Consider the following 16,004-nt stretch of genomic DNA (forward strand, 5'->3'; position numbering starts at 1 on the left):
CAGTGGTGTTTTTTAATGGCCACAGCCACCGAGACGTCTGTAATATTAGATAATAAATGAAAAACTGTTCCACTAATGTTAATGGATGGTGTTGTGCTGTTGCTATGCGTTTTCATCGGCCGTGCTGTTATATTGCAGCAGGGGAATTTCCGGTCTCTAAAATCCTAATGTCTGCATCTCTGGTTATGTTGTTTGGCTTTATTCTGGTTGCCCTTGGCAGTTTTTTTTTGTTTGTTTGTTTTTTTTTTTGTTTTTTTTTTTTGACTCCCATTATCAATCTGTTGAAGCCTTCAGAGCAGATGTTTGGCAGACTCTTTGCAAGCTGAACAAACCGCTGCTATTAATATAGCGGGGCCGCTGCACTGTCTTGTTTTATGACTTGATAACGATACACATGCATTTTAGGAAGGCGGGTAAATGAGGACCTTTACAGCAGCAATAGAAGCCGACGCGGGTGATAACGGTGCTGGCTTTAGGCAGACACCTTGGATCTGCCAAATAAAAACTCTATATCTCGCCGTCGGATTTTACTGCCACTTCTAATCCCCAAGTTGCAGCACAGATGGAGCTGAATGCTGTTAAAGTTAGGCGCTAGTTGCCTTATCCCAACATACAACACCAACGATTGGCAACGGTAAATGGAAACACCTGCCTTATCCCCGACACTCTTGGGTTTTTTTTATTTATTTTTTTTAGTTTCAGTTTATTTTTAAATCCTGGAACAATCTCCACTGATTAAATGTAACATTATGACCACCTGCCTAATAGAGTTTTACGTCCCCTGTTACAGCATGGACTCCAGTTGACCCCTGAAAGTATGCTGTGGTATCTGACACTAACACGTGTGCAGCAGATCCTTTAAAGGTTTGGCTTGACTTCTCTGAAGTACGGTTCTAAAAGGTTTAGTAATAGTTTGCTTACCTGTAGCAGGAAGATGTCATGTCAGCAGCCTGAGTTTTTTGAAAAGTAGTCAAAGGTCAAAGCATTTTTCAATGATGGTTTAAAGTTGCTATGGTGTTACTTTGATATTGCTGTATCTCCATGTTAACAATTGTGTGTTTTTCAGGGAACTGACATCTGTGTTACTCTGTGGAGCTATATTGAATGAACCTCCTATTTGTATTAGTCTGTCTTGGCCAATAAGTTGAAGGAGAGTGTAACCCTGTGTTAAAAACACAAGCAAGAATGAATATTGATTTAATATCTTATTCTACAACAAGATTAAAAAGTATAAATGAATAGATTACATGTCTTACTCTACAATAAGATTTAAAAAGTAATAAAGTTAAAAATAAGTTCATAAATATGTTTATGAATATATGTAAAAAGTGCTAAAAACTTTAAAATATGTGCAATACGCCTTTGGTGATCGTTTTTAGTGATGGCTTAAACAACCAATAGCTGACGCAGTCTGAATTCACATCAGCCAATTAGGTTGATTGTCCCGCCCCTTTGCCCAGATTGCATCAGACATGAGAGCTCAGAGCTGATGGTTTCTCCCATAGACATAAATACGTAGACGCCTCATGGGGCGGGTCGGCTGGTTGCTGCGATACGTAACGGCGTCCATCCGCCATATTGAATGTGGAATATGTGCCAGTTAGGTAATACAGGTAAATGGACCGAACTTCACAAAGTGCCGTTCTACAAAGTATTTTAAATTAATTCCTGTCATTGACACATTTTCTCACACACATTAATATTTTTGGCTATCAAAGAAATTACTAAAGAGAGCATTTTTAACTTTTGATGTGATTATTTAATTGTTTTGGGGCATTTCTGAATAAAAAGCACAATGTTTTATTTGATAGAGATTATTCTGATCATTTTTATAATGACATTGATGAACAGATACACTTTTACAGTGTTTAATTAAAGAACATATTTACATAATTCCATAATTTAATGTACATTTAACGTTTCAAGACAAGAAACAAATTATTTTTCTTGTATTTATTTTTTATATATTATTGAGAGATGACTTTTGATTCATAAATCAGTCATTGCCAAACATTAAACTACATATTTTTCTTTTTTCCAGATAATAAATATTTATTACAGTATGTCAACTCTGCTATTGACAGCAAAGATTGAAAATAATTCTAACAGAGTAAATTATTTTTATTTCATTACATAAGCTACATTAATACATTAATACTTCAGATTGAGATATTTAAAAATGCACAAAAAGTGAAAGAATAAAACATTTATTTATTATACTGGGAACACTGGTCACAGGCAGGGCTTCAGTCTGCTGGTCACACTGGGAGAACTTAATGACTTCTGAGACGTCCTGCTCACAGGCTAAAGCCAAGGATAAAAGAGAAATTATCCAAAAGTATAATAGAAAATACATACAATATATGTTTTGTATATGTTTCTTTCACATTCAGAAAAAGACATTTTCAGCATGTTGGGCTCTGACTCGTAGCATCTTTATAGCTAAATACCGACATGGTGAAGCTGAGCTGGAAACAGACTGAAGAACAGCAGCTCCAGCTCTGATCCTGACTGATCTTTCCTCACTAAATCCTCTGGTTTTTAATTAACTTCTCCTCTAACAGCGGTTTCTCATCACCTCTCTCTCTCTCATTAGAAAACAGTACGAAAACGTTAGCTGCTATGCTAACAATCAGCGGTTATTTCGGGCCAATTTAGCTACATAGGAAATATTTTCCGGTTGTTTAGAAGTGAATTTCTGGCTGCAAAGTCAAGTAATTCTGATCTTTCATCCTTACCTGTGAAAGGTAATGCCAATTAATCCAGTTTGTTTCGTCAAACGGTTGAAACAAGTCCACACAGCACAGGACTTAAGGAGCATCTTGTATGTGATCGCTCCGATCACATACAAGATGGCGGACGCTTTTACGTCTCATGGACTCAGCGCTCCAGGAGGGGTCTACGTATATGATGTCTATGGTTTCTCCCGCTAATAGCCCGGAAGATCTTGTGAAATTCGATTAAAAATCTTGAAATCTGTAAGAAAAATAATACTAGAACAGCTGTGGATAATATATAATTCAAAATAGTAAATTCGTTTTTATTAAATCACAGAAAGCTTCCGTTGTGAGTGGCTGAAGCCCGTTGAGCATCAGTGAGTTACACACGCTCTGTTAGCATTTAGCTCAATAAATTCACATCCCATGTAAGTGTGTGGTATCGGCATTAGTCATTGAAGTGACTTAACTTACTTGTAGTCTACTAACCGGAGTGGTTTAAGGAAAACTGTCAATGTTAGCTTCTCCAGTAGTGCTAAGATAGTTTCTATTGTGCATTTTAATGCATATTAAAGGGGAAGTATTATGTAATATTGACTTTTTTGAGCTTTACATCATGCTATAATGTTATGCCGTCATCAAAAACATACTTGGAGTGTCGCCTTGATTCTTTCATGCATTCAGCTGTGAAAAACGCCTGGACCTGTCGCTGCCTTTGAGGACAAAAAATCCTCCTCGGAGCTGCAGTTTCCAAGCATCCGAGCATCTGCTTCACAGAGCAACCCTCGCTCAGTGACTCCCGCACTCAGTTCCTGTAGACTAGCCAGCAGAAATTAGCAAACACTTGGTGGAACTGCGCATCTGCTGAGCTATGCTACTTCTTCTAAGAAGCTACTGGTGCAGTGCTGGTAAAAACATTGTAAAGGGTTAATAGAGGAGTGATGACTTCCTGATGAAGGCAGAGTTTCAGAAAGAGCAGGAGACAGAGGCCCAAATTCAAGATGTTAAATTACAAAGTCAAATTTCTTTAAAGTCATATTTGACATATTTAGCATTTTTATAACAACTGAAGGTACAATGGCTACTTGATGATGCTATAAAATGATACAATGTGGCTGGGAAACACATAATACTGCCCCTTTAAAGTATATTTAGTGTTTCAACTATTCAAATAGAAGCATTTTTGTGGGGATTTAAAATGTTTGAAGAGCTTAGCTCTTTGCGAGTGGATACTGGGCATCCACTGCCTTCGCTTTGCATTATATATATTCAATTTATGTGAAGTAATAATAAAAGTAAAATTAAGAGCAGCATATTTGAGCTAATGTATTTTTTAAAAGGACATTTTACTTGCCTGAGATGATGTGGTTTTGATTGCAGAAATGCTGAACATCGATTGCTTTCATCTGCTTCAATCTCCAGTTTTTTTGACCGTGTCGTCATGACAGCCGAACAGACAGCCGCGACGGAGTCTGAAGTATGTCCCTGCAGTCAGGACTCAGAGAAACGCAAAATATGGCCTCTCTAATATTCCCCCTGCAGACTTATCTGTGCCACATTTCCATCAATTTTTATTTCCCCTTGAGCTCACACTGCTGTGACGGAGAGAAAAAGTGGTTTGAACGTCCCCGTCAACCAATCTCCGATCTTTTTTTTTTTTTTTTCTCCCTGCCACATCACCAACCAAGGTACAGGATTCGCCATTTTGCAGGAGTTCCCATCTTCCCTTTCCAATGAACCCTCCCCAGTTTATGTTTTTGCTCTGCAAAGAGTGTCAGGGAGAGCACATTACCGCTATTCCTGTAACACAAATAGAGCCCTCTTTCCCTAAACTGGAAGCACTTGTCTATCATATTACCACATGAGCCTCACACACAGCTTGACCCAGTGTTAAGTGTCCGCGCTAAATTTCATTGCCTCCATCTCCTGGAAGGCCTGCCAATATACTGGCAGTGAATTCCTGGAGGAAAATAAATGGCAATAAAAAAGAGAAATGATAGCCCCTGCAAGCCGATAGGAGAGGAGCTTTTTTTCTCTGACGCCTTTTTTCCATACCGCTCTTTATCGAGGCAGTCCGGTCGGCGTTGGGAACTGTGATTTTGGCACGCCGTCGGGCCTCTTCAGTTGGCTCGGAGTTTAAAAGCCAATATGGAAGGAACTACACCGAAGCATGTATGGGAAGAGCGGGGGATTCATATAATTAATAGGATGCATATTTTCTCTGCGCGGTTATGAGTTGACAAGCGCTCAGGCGGGGCAGCCGTAAGTGTGATCACTCTCAGTTTTCGGCGCCCTTCTGGGAAGACGTCATGTAACAATATCCGGTTGGTCTAATTTTTTCCTGGCCCGCACCGGGAACGTTGGGGAAACGTCACCCGGGGAATTAGAGGCATGTAAAGTGGGCTGCAAGGTTATTTTACTGCCACGCTGGGCTACTATAACAAGTTGTTCGGATATGATCTGAGAGAGTAGAAGTCCCCCACTGCTCTTATATTCTCCCCCCCCATCCCACCACCGCACATTTTTTTTCCTCTCCACCTGCTCAGTTCATTATTAAATCAGGGAATTGTCCCCATAACTCAATCCACTCCACTACTACATTATATGACCATTTGTGAGGAGGGTGATTGCGATGCGGGGCGCAGGATGGATGTTAAAAGCATATTGATTTGTCTGTAATGTCGTCATAGATCAGAGATTTATGGGGATGTATAAATGCAGCCGCAAGCTTTAGTAGCCTCCAGCCCGGGGTTGGAGGAAATGGAGTCCTTAGTATGACTGATGAGATAAAGACAGTGCTCTCAACCGCGTTTACCCCCCTCTCCCTTTCTTCCCCCTCCCACTCCCCACCCTCATGAGCCTCCATTTCCCCAACGCCTCCTGCTTCCCAGGATGCTCTCGCCCTACAGCTGTGGGTCCATATCTTTGGCTCCAAATTCCAGCACAGCCCTCGAGAGAGAGAGAGGGCTCGAGAAGGGTTGGAGTGGGTGCATGTTAGCAAGTCATCACTCGTAAAATGTTTTAGCAAAGGCTAGCTCGACGCAGCACGTCGCATATGGATGCTGCAGAATTAAACAAAATGGAGGTTCGCTTTCTCACGTGTGTAGAGTTAAATTAGTTATAAATAGTTTTTCTTTTAATCAATTTCATCAAAGAAAGAATCAATAAAATGTCCATATCGCCCACTCCTAGGGCTAGTACCAATACCCCAGACTAAGAGCAGGTCCTAAGTCTTTTAAATTGACTTTTTGACTCTAATAGCAGCCCACGTGACATCCATGGTTCAAGTACAGAGACGAAACAAGCCAAATTGAGGTTATAATCACAGTCGGAGCTCTGTGACCTCTTTGCCACACTAAGGGAACAGCAAACAAATCTGTAACAGTGCGAGCCAAGCACTGATGCTCACTGACAGGCTGTGAGCGAGGGTGGCAGAAAGGGTTATGGGTGACAAGAGCGTCAGGCGGGGCGCCTGTCTGTGGAAGTTAAAGCAGCTGGGCCTTGGGGGTGAGCAGAGGGAGGCAAAGTGCAGGGTCACCATTGGGCCATGCTGTTAGGCTCACCCACGCAGCCACTGTCAGAAAGATGACAGAGGGCCCGATGTCAACCCCCGTCCAGGCCCTGACTGTCCCGCGGCCCCCATTTTCACATTAGTCTTGTCAGATAAGGCCGGCTGTGAGATAAACAGGCCCAGCAGTTTCCAACTGCTGTTGTCAACCAGCCTAAGGTGGCGTTGGTGGATGGGGCTCACTGTGAGGCTGATGTGATGTGGAGGCTGGCAGGGACATAATTAGCAAAGCTTAATGCGGTCCTAATGTTTCGCATTGCTCTGTCCTCGGGCCGAGGGGGAACATCTGCAGAAAGTCGAAGGAAATTCTTTAAGTTCGTTTCTAACCGTTCGCTCATTAAGCTCTCCTTTGCTGGTGTGCAGGACCTCTGAAGACGGCGTGAGGGGAAATATTCATGGTGTGGTGCGGTAGAAGCTGAGGGGATCTGACAGTTCTGCTGGAAACACACAATTTATTAGCAGCAACAGAGCTTCAGCAGTGGATTATCTATAAAACTTTCATGGTTCTCCCTTAGTGGCAAGCAGCCATAAAACTTCCCAAATGAGGGACTTGTTAATTTACTTGTTAGAGCAAATTAAAAATTTATAAGCGCTTTTAGGTAAATGAGATCCTCTTTCATTGCTGCCCTAGTGGGGATTCTTCCTGCCAGATCCTGTGAGGACAGGTTAGCTGTTGTGAAAGCCGCAGAAGAACAATAAAAGCCGTTAAATTGTTCCAGGTTTTATTACCGCCGAGCTCCGGAGCTGCTGTTGCGCGTAACTAAGGGAAACCAGGAGCTGATGGCAGCAGAATCCCACTGAGGCGAGTAGAAAACTGAGGCCAGTTCTCTCCCCCTTTATTTCTTTTTTTTTTTCCTCTGTGGGATGAAGGCGGAGGAGGGGTAGGGCGGGGTATCCGCTGTAGATTGGTTGTGTACGACTCCATTTAAAAAGGCCTTTGTGGTTCAAAATGTTAGCAGGCCTACTTTTGTGCTTGATTGCATTGGGGCTGTAGTGCAGCCCTTGAGAATAGGTCAATACACTTGTAAAATTCCACTATGGCAATGGTGAGCACTTTTCAGTAAGTGAGAAAATAATTGACTCCACATGCTCAGGAATATGTTGTAATAGCTGTTTTACAGCACCTCTCAAGGTAACGCTGCTAAATTAGATATTTCATCTTGCCTTTTGTCTCAGAACGTACAACTGTGATCATTTGGGACAAACGTTATTGCCTTTTTTCACTTTTGTTTTGCTCGCATTGCAACAGTACGGCTGAAAAACGTAGCACGACATTTAAGCGTTTCACATCAGTTTAGCGATAATTATTGATATTGATAATTATTGAATTTTTTTGATGTTTTTATAAATGCCTGAAATACTGCTAAGCTGATGGTGTGACATTTCCTGTTTTATCCACAGTTTCACGCTGCGCCATTATTTATTTTTAAGCAGCGATGACGTACGGTGGCAAAACCTGAAACTGCTGCTGCGCAAGTTACTCAACAGGTTGTTGCTAGGTAACCAGTGAGTGAGTGAGTTAGTTGATGCCACCCACCTTGCTTAGCTGGCTGTGAGAGGTTGAGTAGCGAATGCCTTTGCTCTGCCTACATCTCCCAGAATGCTGTGCAGTTATATATCAGAGTTCAGTGAGTATTCTATTAAATATTAAATATTCTGTCAGATGTATTATGTATTGATATTGATCATGTGTGTATCGTGATATACATTATTGATTTATTGTCCAGCCCTACTATGGATGTGTGTTTTTTACATGTGAGGTCATAAAAAATACACGTGTTGGTAATGCTTGCATGCCTGGATCAAGTACTGATAGGATTTTACATGTAGCCATAGTAGTATTGCTTTCGTGCTGTGTGTACATATAGTAGCACATTTTATTCTGATAGAAAAGTCCTGCTGATGGGCAAGGAAGGAGCTGTCAGCTTTTGTTTGTATAGGCTGAGTGAATAAAAGAGTGCATGGGTGAATCTACAGCAGTGCGTAGGAGAGGAACTGTCCGTCCTCTGATATGTCGCAGGAAAACTATTATATAGCAGTATAGTGGATTTGATGTTACGTTTTAGTACCTTAAATGTGATTTTTTTTTTTTGTTTGTTTGTTTTGTATGTTTTGTACTTGTTGTACCTCAGCAGTCCTGAAAAAAATTGCTTTTGGGGATCCTTCGTGGGCTTTAATATCTAAAAACTTATCTTAACTTAAATGACTTAAAAGTGTAGTGTTATGTAAAATTGACTTTTTTTTTTTTTTTTTTGGTTTTTACAGCTTGTTATATTATCATTCCATCATCAAAAACATTCCTGAATTGATTATTTCATGCATGTTTGGGAAACACTGTAGTCTCTCACGGCAACCATTTAGCTGTGCAAAACGCCTGGGTGGACCTACCGCTGTTTTCAAGGCGCAGCTCCGACTAGGAGCAGTTTCCAAGCTTCAGAGCTTCCGCCCTTACAGTGCAGCCCTCCCCCTGTGGCTTTCTCACTCAGCTCCTTCAGACTAGCCGGCAGCCATTAGCAAACACCTGGTGGAACTGGGGATCTGCTGAGCTCATTATATGAGCTAACATGCAGTGCAACGCTCATAAAAATGTTGCTAAAGGGTTGATAAAGGAGTGACTTCCTGAAAGTTTTAGAAAGAGCAGGAGTTTTTAAAGAGACTGAGGACCAATTTCAAAGCATTAAATTATGAATTCTTTTAAGTCATATTTCATATACAGCCTTTTTATAACAACTGAACATTGTGATTGTGCTCTAATTGTTTTTTTCTGCAGTTACACATGGGTTGTTTTATTTATTTATTCATTTTATTTAAGTGTTGCTAACCCGATCTAAGTATGATAACTAGATACCCGACTGACAAAACTACAAGGGATTATGGGCTTGTAGTCACAACCTGTGAGGTTGTAGTCATGACTACAACCTCACAGGTTGCATCTTTAAAGTAAAATTGCACTGACAAATTGGTTCGTTTTCAGCTCTGACCAAAGTGGGTACTGTGACTGAGTATAAATGACATTATTAGCTCTTTTCAGCATCAGTGAGGTGTTTTAAATTATAAAGGTCAATATGTTGAGGCATGTTCATTTAGGCCATAAAATACTTTTAGCAGATAGTAAGAAGGTTGTTAAATTCAGACAGTTTTAAAACTTGGAACGCTGTGAAAAATGTGAACTCAGGCAAAAAGTATTTTTATTTCTTTCTTTATTTCTTCTTATATTATACTGCAGCACATAATTAGAAACTGGAGAAAAGTAGAGTCATAATTTGTAGGTCTAACCTTGACAAATCCAATGATTACAAATCAGCTACTTGAATCTTCAAGAAAGTATTTATTACCAGAATGATTTCCGTTATCATTTTTTGGCCTATTCAGTGCATCTACTTCAAATATACCGAAGTCAACAAAGCAGCAGCGTTGAGTGAAGCAAATTCAACTTTGTTAGTGGAAGTTTACCATGTCCTTAATAGTAAATTAAACGCATTATTGTTTATTAGTAGAAAATGAATCTATTATTTTCAACTGTATTATTTCTAATTTCATATAATATTAAGAATACACAGTTTCCCTTTAAATGCAATAACCTGCTACTTGATTTCCTTTGCATTACTTCTTGTGCACAGCGTCCCTACACACACGTCTCGTCTCTCCACCGTAATTTACCTCGGTGAAGTGCACTGGTGTTCATTACAGAAGGTTTAAAACTGAAACTAAGTTTAAAAGGCCGTAAAAAGTATGCCTTCCATGCTGTTTCAAGTGGGAGTGATCAAATGATCCCGGATCAGGTCACAGAGACGGCCCCCCAAGGCCCCACATGGTGGTTTCTCATTTAGATTTATCACCAGGCAGCAGGTCATTAAATTTCAGCTTCCCCCGTTTGATCGTACTGACCAGCACCATTCCCTCCATTTGCTTAAGACATCCATTAATCACACCGTAAAAAGAAATGAATCCATCAGATGAAGTAAAAAAAAAGAGAGAGAGAGAGAGAGAGAGAGCAGATGAGGGTGAGGGGGTAGGGGGTGGGTGGGAAACACACACACACACACACACACACACACACACACACACAATTCTCTGAAGTAATTTAAAGGAGCTCAGGGGGAAATTAAAGGGAACAAGCTGGGGGATACGTTTTCAAATAGCTGTGTAATCAGGTCCTGAGCTATGTAATAGCCCCGAAAGATGAGCCGCTCTTTATTGGAATGTCTTTATTAGACATGTTCTTCAGACATTACATACAGCTGAATAAATGCGAGATTTCTGATTTCATGGACTCCTTTCCCACTGATAAACCAAGACACAGATGGTGTGATTATGTGGTTTTTCTGCAGCAGAGCCTAGTTTGATTCCACATTGATTAATAAAACACAAATGTCTACATCTCTCCCTTTCCCTCTCCACCCCTCCACCCCCACACTTACTTGATTATATCTTTTATAAGCCTAGCACATATGAGTTCAGTTCCTGGCAGAGAATTTTTGATGGAACAGTCGGTAGCAGCTTTTCTTTGTCTGTGCAGATTCATAAATGCATGAGTGTGCTGGCGCGCACTACTCATTGTTGTCAACAGGGACACCGGTTGGTTAATAAATATTATAGGTCAATGTGTTTTGATGAAGGAGCCTGAGACTGGGGGCGCAGGCGGCATCCCTCGTGCTTTCTTCACGGATCAGTTCAGAGGCCAGGCTGGCTGAGATATTGTTCCCGTTTTCCCCTCGAAGACTTTTCTCCTGTCGCTTTGGACAAAATGGCATTTACACCCGTGTCGCACTACTTTGTGTCTGCCTGTCCTTTCATTGACGTTATAAGGCACTTTGTCGTGGAAAAATAACTCTCTGGCAAATTGGATCACCACATAAGTGGTATTTGTGAAGTCGTGACAAAAATTCGTCTCAGTTCGCACCATGCTACCCTGGTAAAAACAAACAAACAAACAAACAAACAAAAAAAAAAAACAGCCCTTTGTTCTACGCTTTGCTTCGTACGGAAGTTCTGGACTCTCCGCTATTGATTGCTTCCTGAAGGCGTGGACTCTGATGAGGTATTCGCTAACGCTTGCCTGTGACGCATGTCAAGCGAAAGTTTGACGCTATGAAGCTTGCCAGAAATTGCCTGCAGTGTGAACAGCCATCGCCCTCTGCAAAGAGAGAAATGCTGAGCTGAACAAGATGACTGTTAATTCAGTATTTTGAAGCATGGCCGACATAGACTGAACGACTTCGTTCACTTCTTCTGCTGCCATTGTTAAAACTACAGGTGGACTATAATTTATTGGAGCAATAAATGCCGGTCATAGGAGTTTGCCCTGCAATTAGTGGGTCGCCGCTTTGACGCTCCGTCCTGTCCATGTCTGTCTTTGTGTCCCTGGACGATACACAAGCTAAGGACACTCAAATAGAGGATTAAAATCTCAATTTCCATCAGTCAACTGTTCCTGAAATAGAGAAAAACAGTTGAGATGGTGATGTTACTACAAAAGTAATAATGTTCCCCTTCATGACAGTAGAATGATCAGAATACCACAGCCTTGATCCCAACATTCATGCACTATTCACATCAGAATCACATGTTAAGGATACACATACTTAAAGCTCGTTAAGACTTGATCCTCCACAATATCAGTAAAAAGGAAAGTGTGAAGCAGTTTTTCAGGTACAAAGATAACCCGTTTCTGGTTGAATGTCTTGTATTGAAGCTACTTAGTGTGTCTGAAGCTCAGAACAATGCTTGACATCCCTCCCTGCATGGCCTCTTTTGTCTTAAAGCGTGCCTTCCAAGCTTTTTGCACCATGTGGACGCACGATCACAAGCCTTCTCAAACTTTCACACACATTAAAACGGGCCCACCAGGCATTCCCAGTGCTGAGATTCTCTTATCACATTCGACACTCCTGTGAATCCACCAGTCCTCTACCCATCATGCAGTTCTCCCAAGGAATGGGATTCCTTTCACACCACTAATGGCTACAGAAAAGGGAACATTTTCATTTTAATTATCTGCTCAGCTCAAGGGTTCCTTTGGTATTCCCTTGCCTTGTGCCCTTTCATCATGTTAAATTATTGCTGATACCTGGAAGGAGACTAGCGAAGGAGAGGTGAAAACACACATCCGCCCAAACACACACACACTCTAGAGCTTTGGTCGGTTTGTGCAGACGACGGAAAGGGAAGTTCTACTGATCCGTGTGAGCAGCATTGCAGTCTAGATTCCCAATGTTTCATATTTATATCCGTTTACATTTGCAGCCACAAACCGGGGATTTATCTAATAAACCAACACTGAGTGATGCTTGTTTGTAAAGTGGACGGAAAATAATATAGTTCATAACACTTTTTACAAATAAAAATCTGGAATCTATATGAAGTGTTTCACTTGGTGAAACCGTCACCAAGCGGCGTCGTAATTTCAGTGCATATTTTATTATATGTAAAAAAAAATATTGAAAGAATATTGTTTTCAATAGTATTTGAAAATAATTCAGATATTGTTTTAATTTATTGACCGAGTCTGTAGTTTTGTAAGGCATTATAAGTGGTAAAACATTTAACTACTGTCTCAAAATGCAAGCATTTTCTGTGCTTTGTACTAAAGCCAACACGAGAGCCAGGAATTTGGCTCGTCTTTAAGAAGCAGCATGGACATCAGTTGTAGTCCAGTCCCCACGTCCTCCTGTTGAACCCTGCACTCCCAAGAGTTCGCCGTCGTTCCTCAGACTGTGTGAGGCCGCAGACGCTGCCAGATTGGCTGGTCCTTCCCCTTTTTTTTTTTTTTTTTTTTTTTTCTTTTCCCTTCCCTTCTCATCATTTAGCCGCATCTCGAACAGCGTACGTAGAGGATGGCACTCGCCGGGCTCCTGCTGCCTCAGCATGTGGTGTCTGCTCGGGAAGGAGAGTGGCTCCGTTTGAAGGTTCCGGAGGGGTCTTTGTCCCCCGTTCCCTCTTCCGTGGGCCGAGAAGAGTCGCATACTGAGAGATCAGATGGCGTCAATCGTTGGCAAGCGCGGCGACGTCGACTGAACAGGCTCAGAAAACATGACAGATTTACAGAGACAGCGCTGCAGACCCTGCCAGTTCTCCCATATTCATGAGCTGACTTCTGTGGGACGTCTTGCTGAGCCAGAGCTGTGCATGTAGATAATTCAGAATGCAATATTAACAGTTTTAACCCTTGATTGCCTTGTGTGTTTTTTTTTGTTTTGTTTTTTTTTGTTTTGTCTTTGTAGCTGAAACCTGGGCAGAACAACGGCAAGGACAGCGACAGTGAGAGCGCGAGCGGCGAGTCCAAGCCTTCCATCAGGAGCAGCTCCAGAGACAGACTGACAGATGTGAGTACCTGAGCCGACACGCTGCCGGAAAATCACAACCTCACTCGTACGTAAGCATGTATGACGGATCTTTATGTGGATCAAAGAAAAAATAAATGTGGCCACGGAGGATTTCATTTCTCTAGATGAATTTCACATAGGACTGGACAATAAATCAATAACGGTAGTGATGCAGAGTTTACCCCAGAAAGCCTGGTGGTGAGGGCGGAAAAAGACATTATTAACAATGCCTTAACATAAACTATGAGAAAAGCAAACATTGAAAGGCACAATTAAAATAATATAAATTTTTTACACTTAAGTTGTTAAGCGTCCAAATTTTTTTACTCTTTTTAACCTCGACTTTGTCACTTTATTCACTGAAGTTGTTAGCATGTTGACCGCTAAAGACAGGAAGTGGCTACAGAAAAAAAAAAAAAACCTCAATATCTGGTTGCCAAGCAACAACCTGTTGAGCAACTTGCACAGCAGCAGTTTCAGGTTTCGCCTCAAAGCTGCTCGAAAATAAACAACAGCGTGAAAAGAAAACTGTGAATAAAACAGGACAGGTCATTCTACCAGTTTGGCGGTATTTCAAGCATTAAAAAAAATTAAACAGTTGATGTCAGTAATTATTGAAATCGACTGATATGAAACACTTACATTGTGATAAGTTTTTCAGCCATAGCTGTCCAGCCCTAATTTCACATATTTAAAAGGAGAAAATCTCCTATTTTCTAAAATGTCCAAAAGTTGTGAAATTTCAAGAAAGAAATTACATTTTCCATTTTCATCATACATCTACAATATTGAAACTATAACGTTCTATGACACTGTGAAGGGAAAAAACTCTCTTAAATTAAAACTCTTAAATTAATTAGGAAAAGAAACTGTATGTCAAGTGTTGTTTTTTTTTTTGTTTGTTTTTTTAACACTCGTAAGTAAAATAAATAAATAAATAAATAAAAGCCATACCTTCTCTAGTGCGCATCTTGATATGTTGCAGAGTGTAAGTGGAACATTCTGGGCTCTTTTTGTGCATCAGAACATCTTCTGGCTCCAGAGAGATGATCTGCAGGAAGAATCACTGCAGATCTCTCGCTCTCCGATATCTTTGAATACCTTAGCTTAAATGTATTACATTTAAATAAGGAAAAATTACCTCTTTTTTTCTCAAAATGTTGAGTTTTCAACATTTCCGCAGTTATTTTCTTGTAGATATGTGAAATTATTCTAGATTTTTGTTATTTTCAACGTAAATGTATTCCTGCGTAGCCACATCATTAGGTTTCCTTTATCTACAACAAAGTCTAAATTAAAATCGCTCAGAAGCTGCGTGTTCCTATAAAAACAGGAACACATATTTATACTAAAATGTAGGTTTGGTGTATTTTTTTGCCAATTTTTTTCCCACACTCTATAACACAACACACATAACCAACAGTAATAGGAAGACAGCCGTTACAAATTCTGCTAGACTTTTATAAAACTGTAATGTCTGCTGCCGTTCTCCCATGTTGCACAGAAAAGAAGGTAAGTTGTGTCTTTTTCATCACTCAACTATGGAAACAGTACAACTATGTAACAAAGCCATCATGTTTTTCACATTTCTATCCTGGGAAAAGGGATTTCTGGTTATGATATGACCGCAATATTTGATGTATATGTACAGAACACTTTTTAGTTGTGGTTCTTGTGAGGCCAGATCATCATTTCTTTCAGATATACAAAAAGGCTGAAGACTCTTGGTGATGTTTCTTCCTTGTTTGCATCATGTATATGTGTTCCTGTGTATATTTCTCATGTAAAACAGCCTGAATCCCAGACTCTCTCCGACCTCTTTGATGCTGGCTAACATGCTGCATAAGCAGAGCGCTGAAAACATGGCGAAATCCAGCTGCTGGAGCTTCAACAACAAATCTAACAGTAGATTCTGCTGCAGCATTTCCTGTTTCAGGAATAGCACACTGAATCCAGACAGAGTAAAACATGGATTACCATATTAGATTTCTGTCTCTATTGAGTTTACCCACACTTGGTACGTTTTTATTAGAGAAGCTGACTCTTTTTTCCATTTTATTTTGTAGGAAAATCCACTAGGTTAGGGTGCAATAAAACCATCAAGATATTAGTGCAGTGAAAGCTTGAGTGATGGATATTTTTCTATTGTGTTTTTTCAACTATTGAAATCTTTTTAAGTGTTTGGTAGAATTATCTTTTAAACTGACTTTAGTTTCCTTCCACAAGCTTTTCACAATAGTTTTTTGGCCCATTCCTCTCTCTGAAACACAAACTCCTTAAGCGATGGCCACCCCAAAACGTTGACCTCGGTGACCTCAACCACTGCTGGTGTATTTTGGATCATTGTTAGTTTGTACCCAAGCTTTAACTTCATGGTTGATTTCTTGGGATGTT

At 40.5% G+C, this 16,004-nt stretch overlaps 1 protein-coding gene across 13 annotated transcripts in view; it reads left to right on the top strand.

Annotated features, from left to right (window-relative positions):
• Window positions 1-16,004, top strand: part of auts2a (activator of transcription and developmental regulator AUTS2 a) — a 335,460-nt gene that overhangs the window by 114,793 nt on the left and 204,663 nt on the right. For all 13 annotated transcript variants that reach the window (XM_016674296.1, XM_007557979.2, XM_007557978.2 and 10 more), the window contains one exon: window positions 13,509-13,610. In XM_016674296.1, coding sequence (XP_016529782.1) covers window positions 13,509-13,610 — 102 coding nt within the window. The remainder of the gene's footprint in view (window positions 1-13,508; window positions 13,611-16,004) is intronic.

Source organism: Poecilia formosa, unplaced genomic scaffold (genome assembly GCF_000485575.1).
Source record: "Poecilia formosa unplaced genomic scaffold, Poecilia_formosa-5.1.2 Scaffold93, whole genome shotgun sequence".
Classification (NCBI taxonomy): Eukaryota; Metazoa; Chordata; class Actinopteri; order Cyprinodontiformes; family Poeciliidae; genus Poecilia; species Poecilia formosa.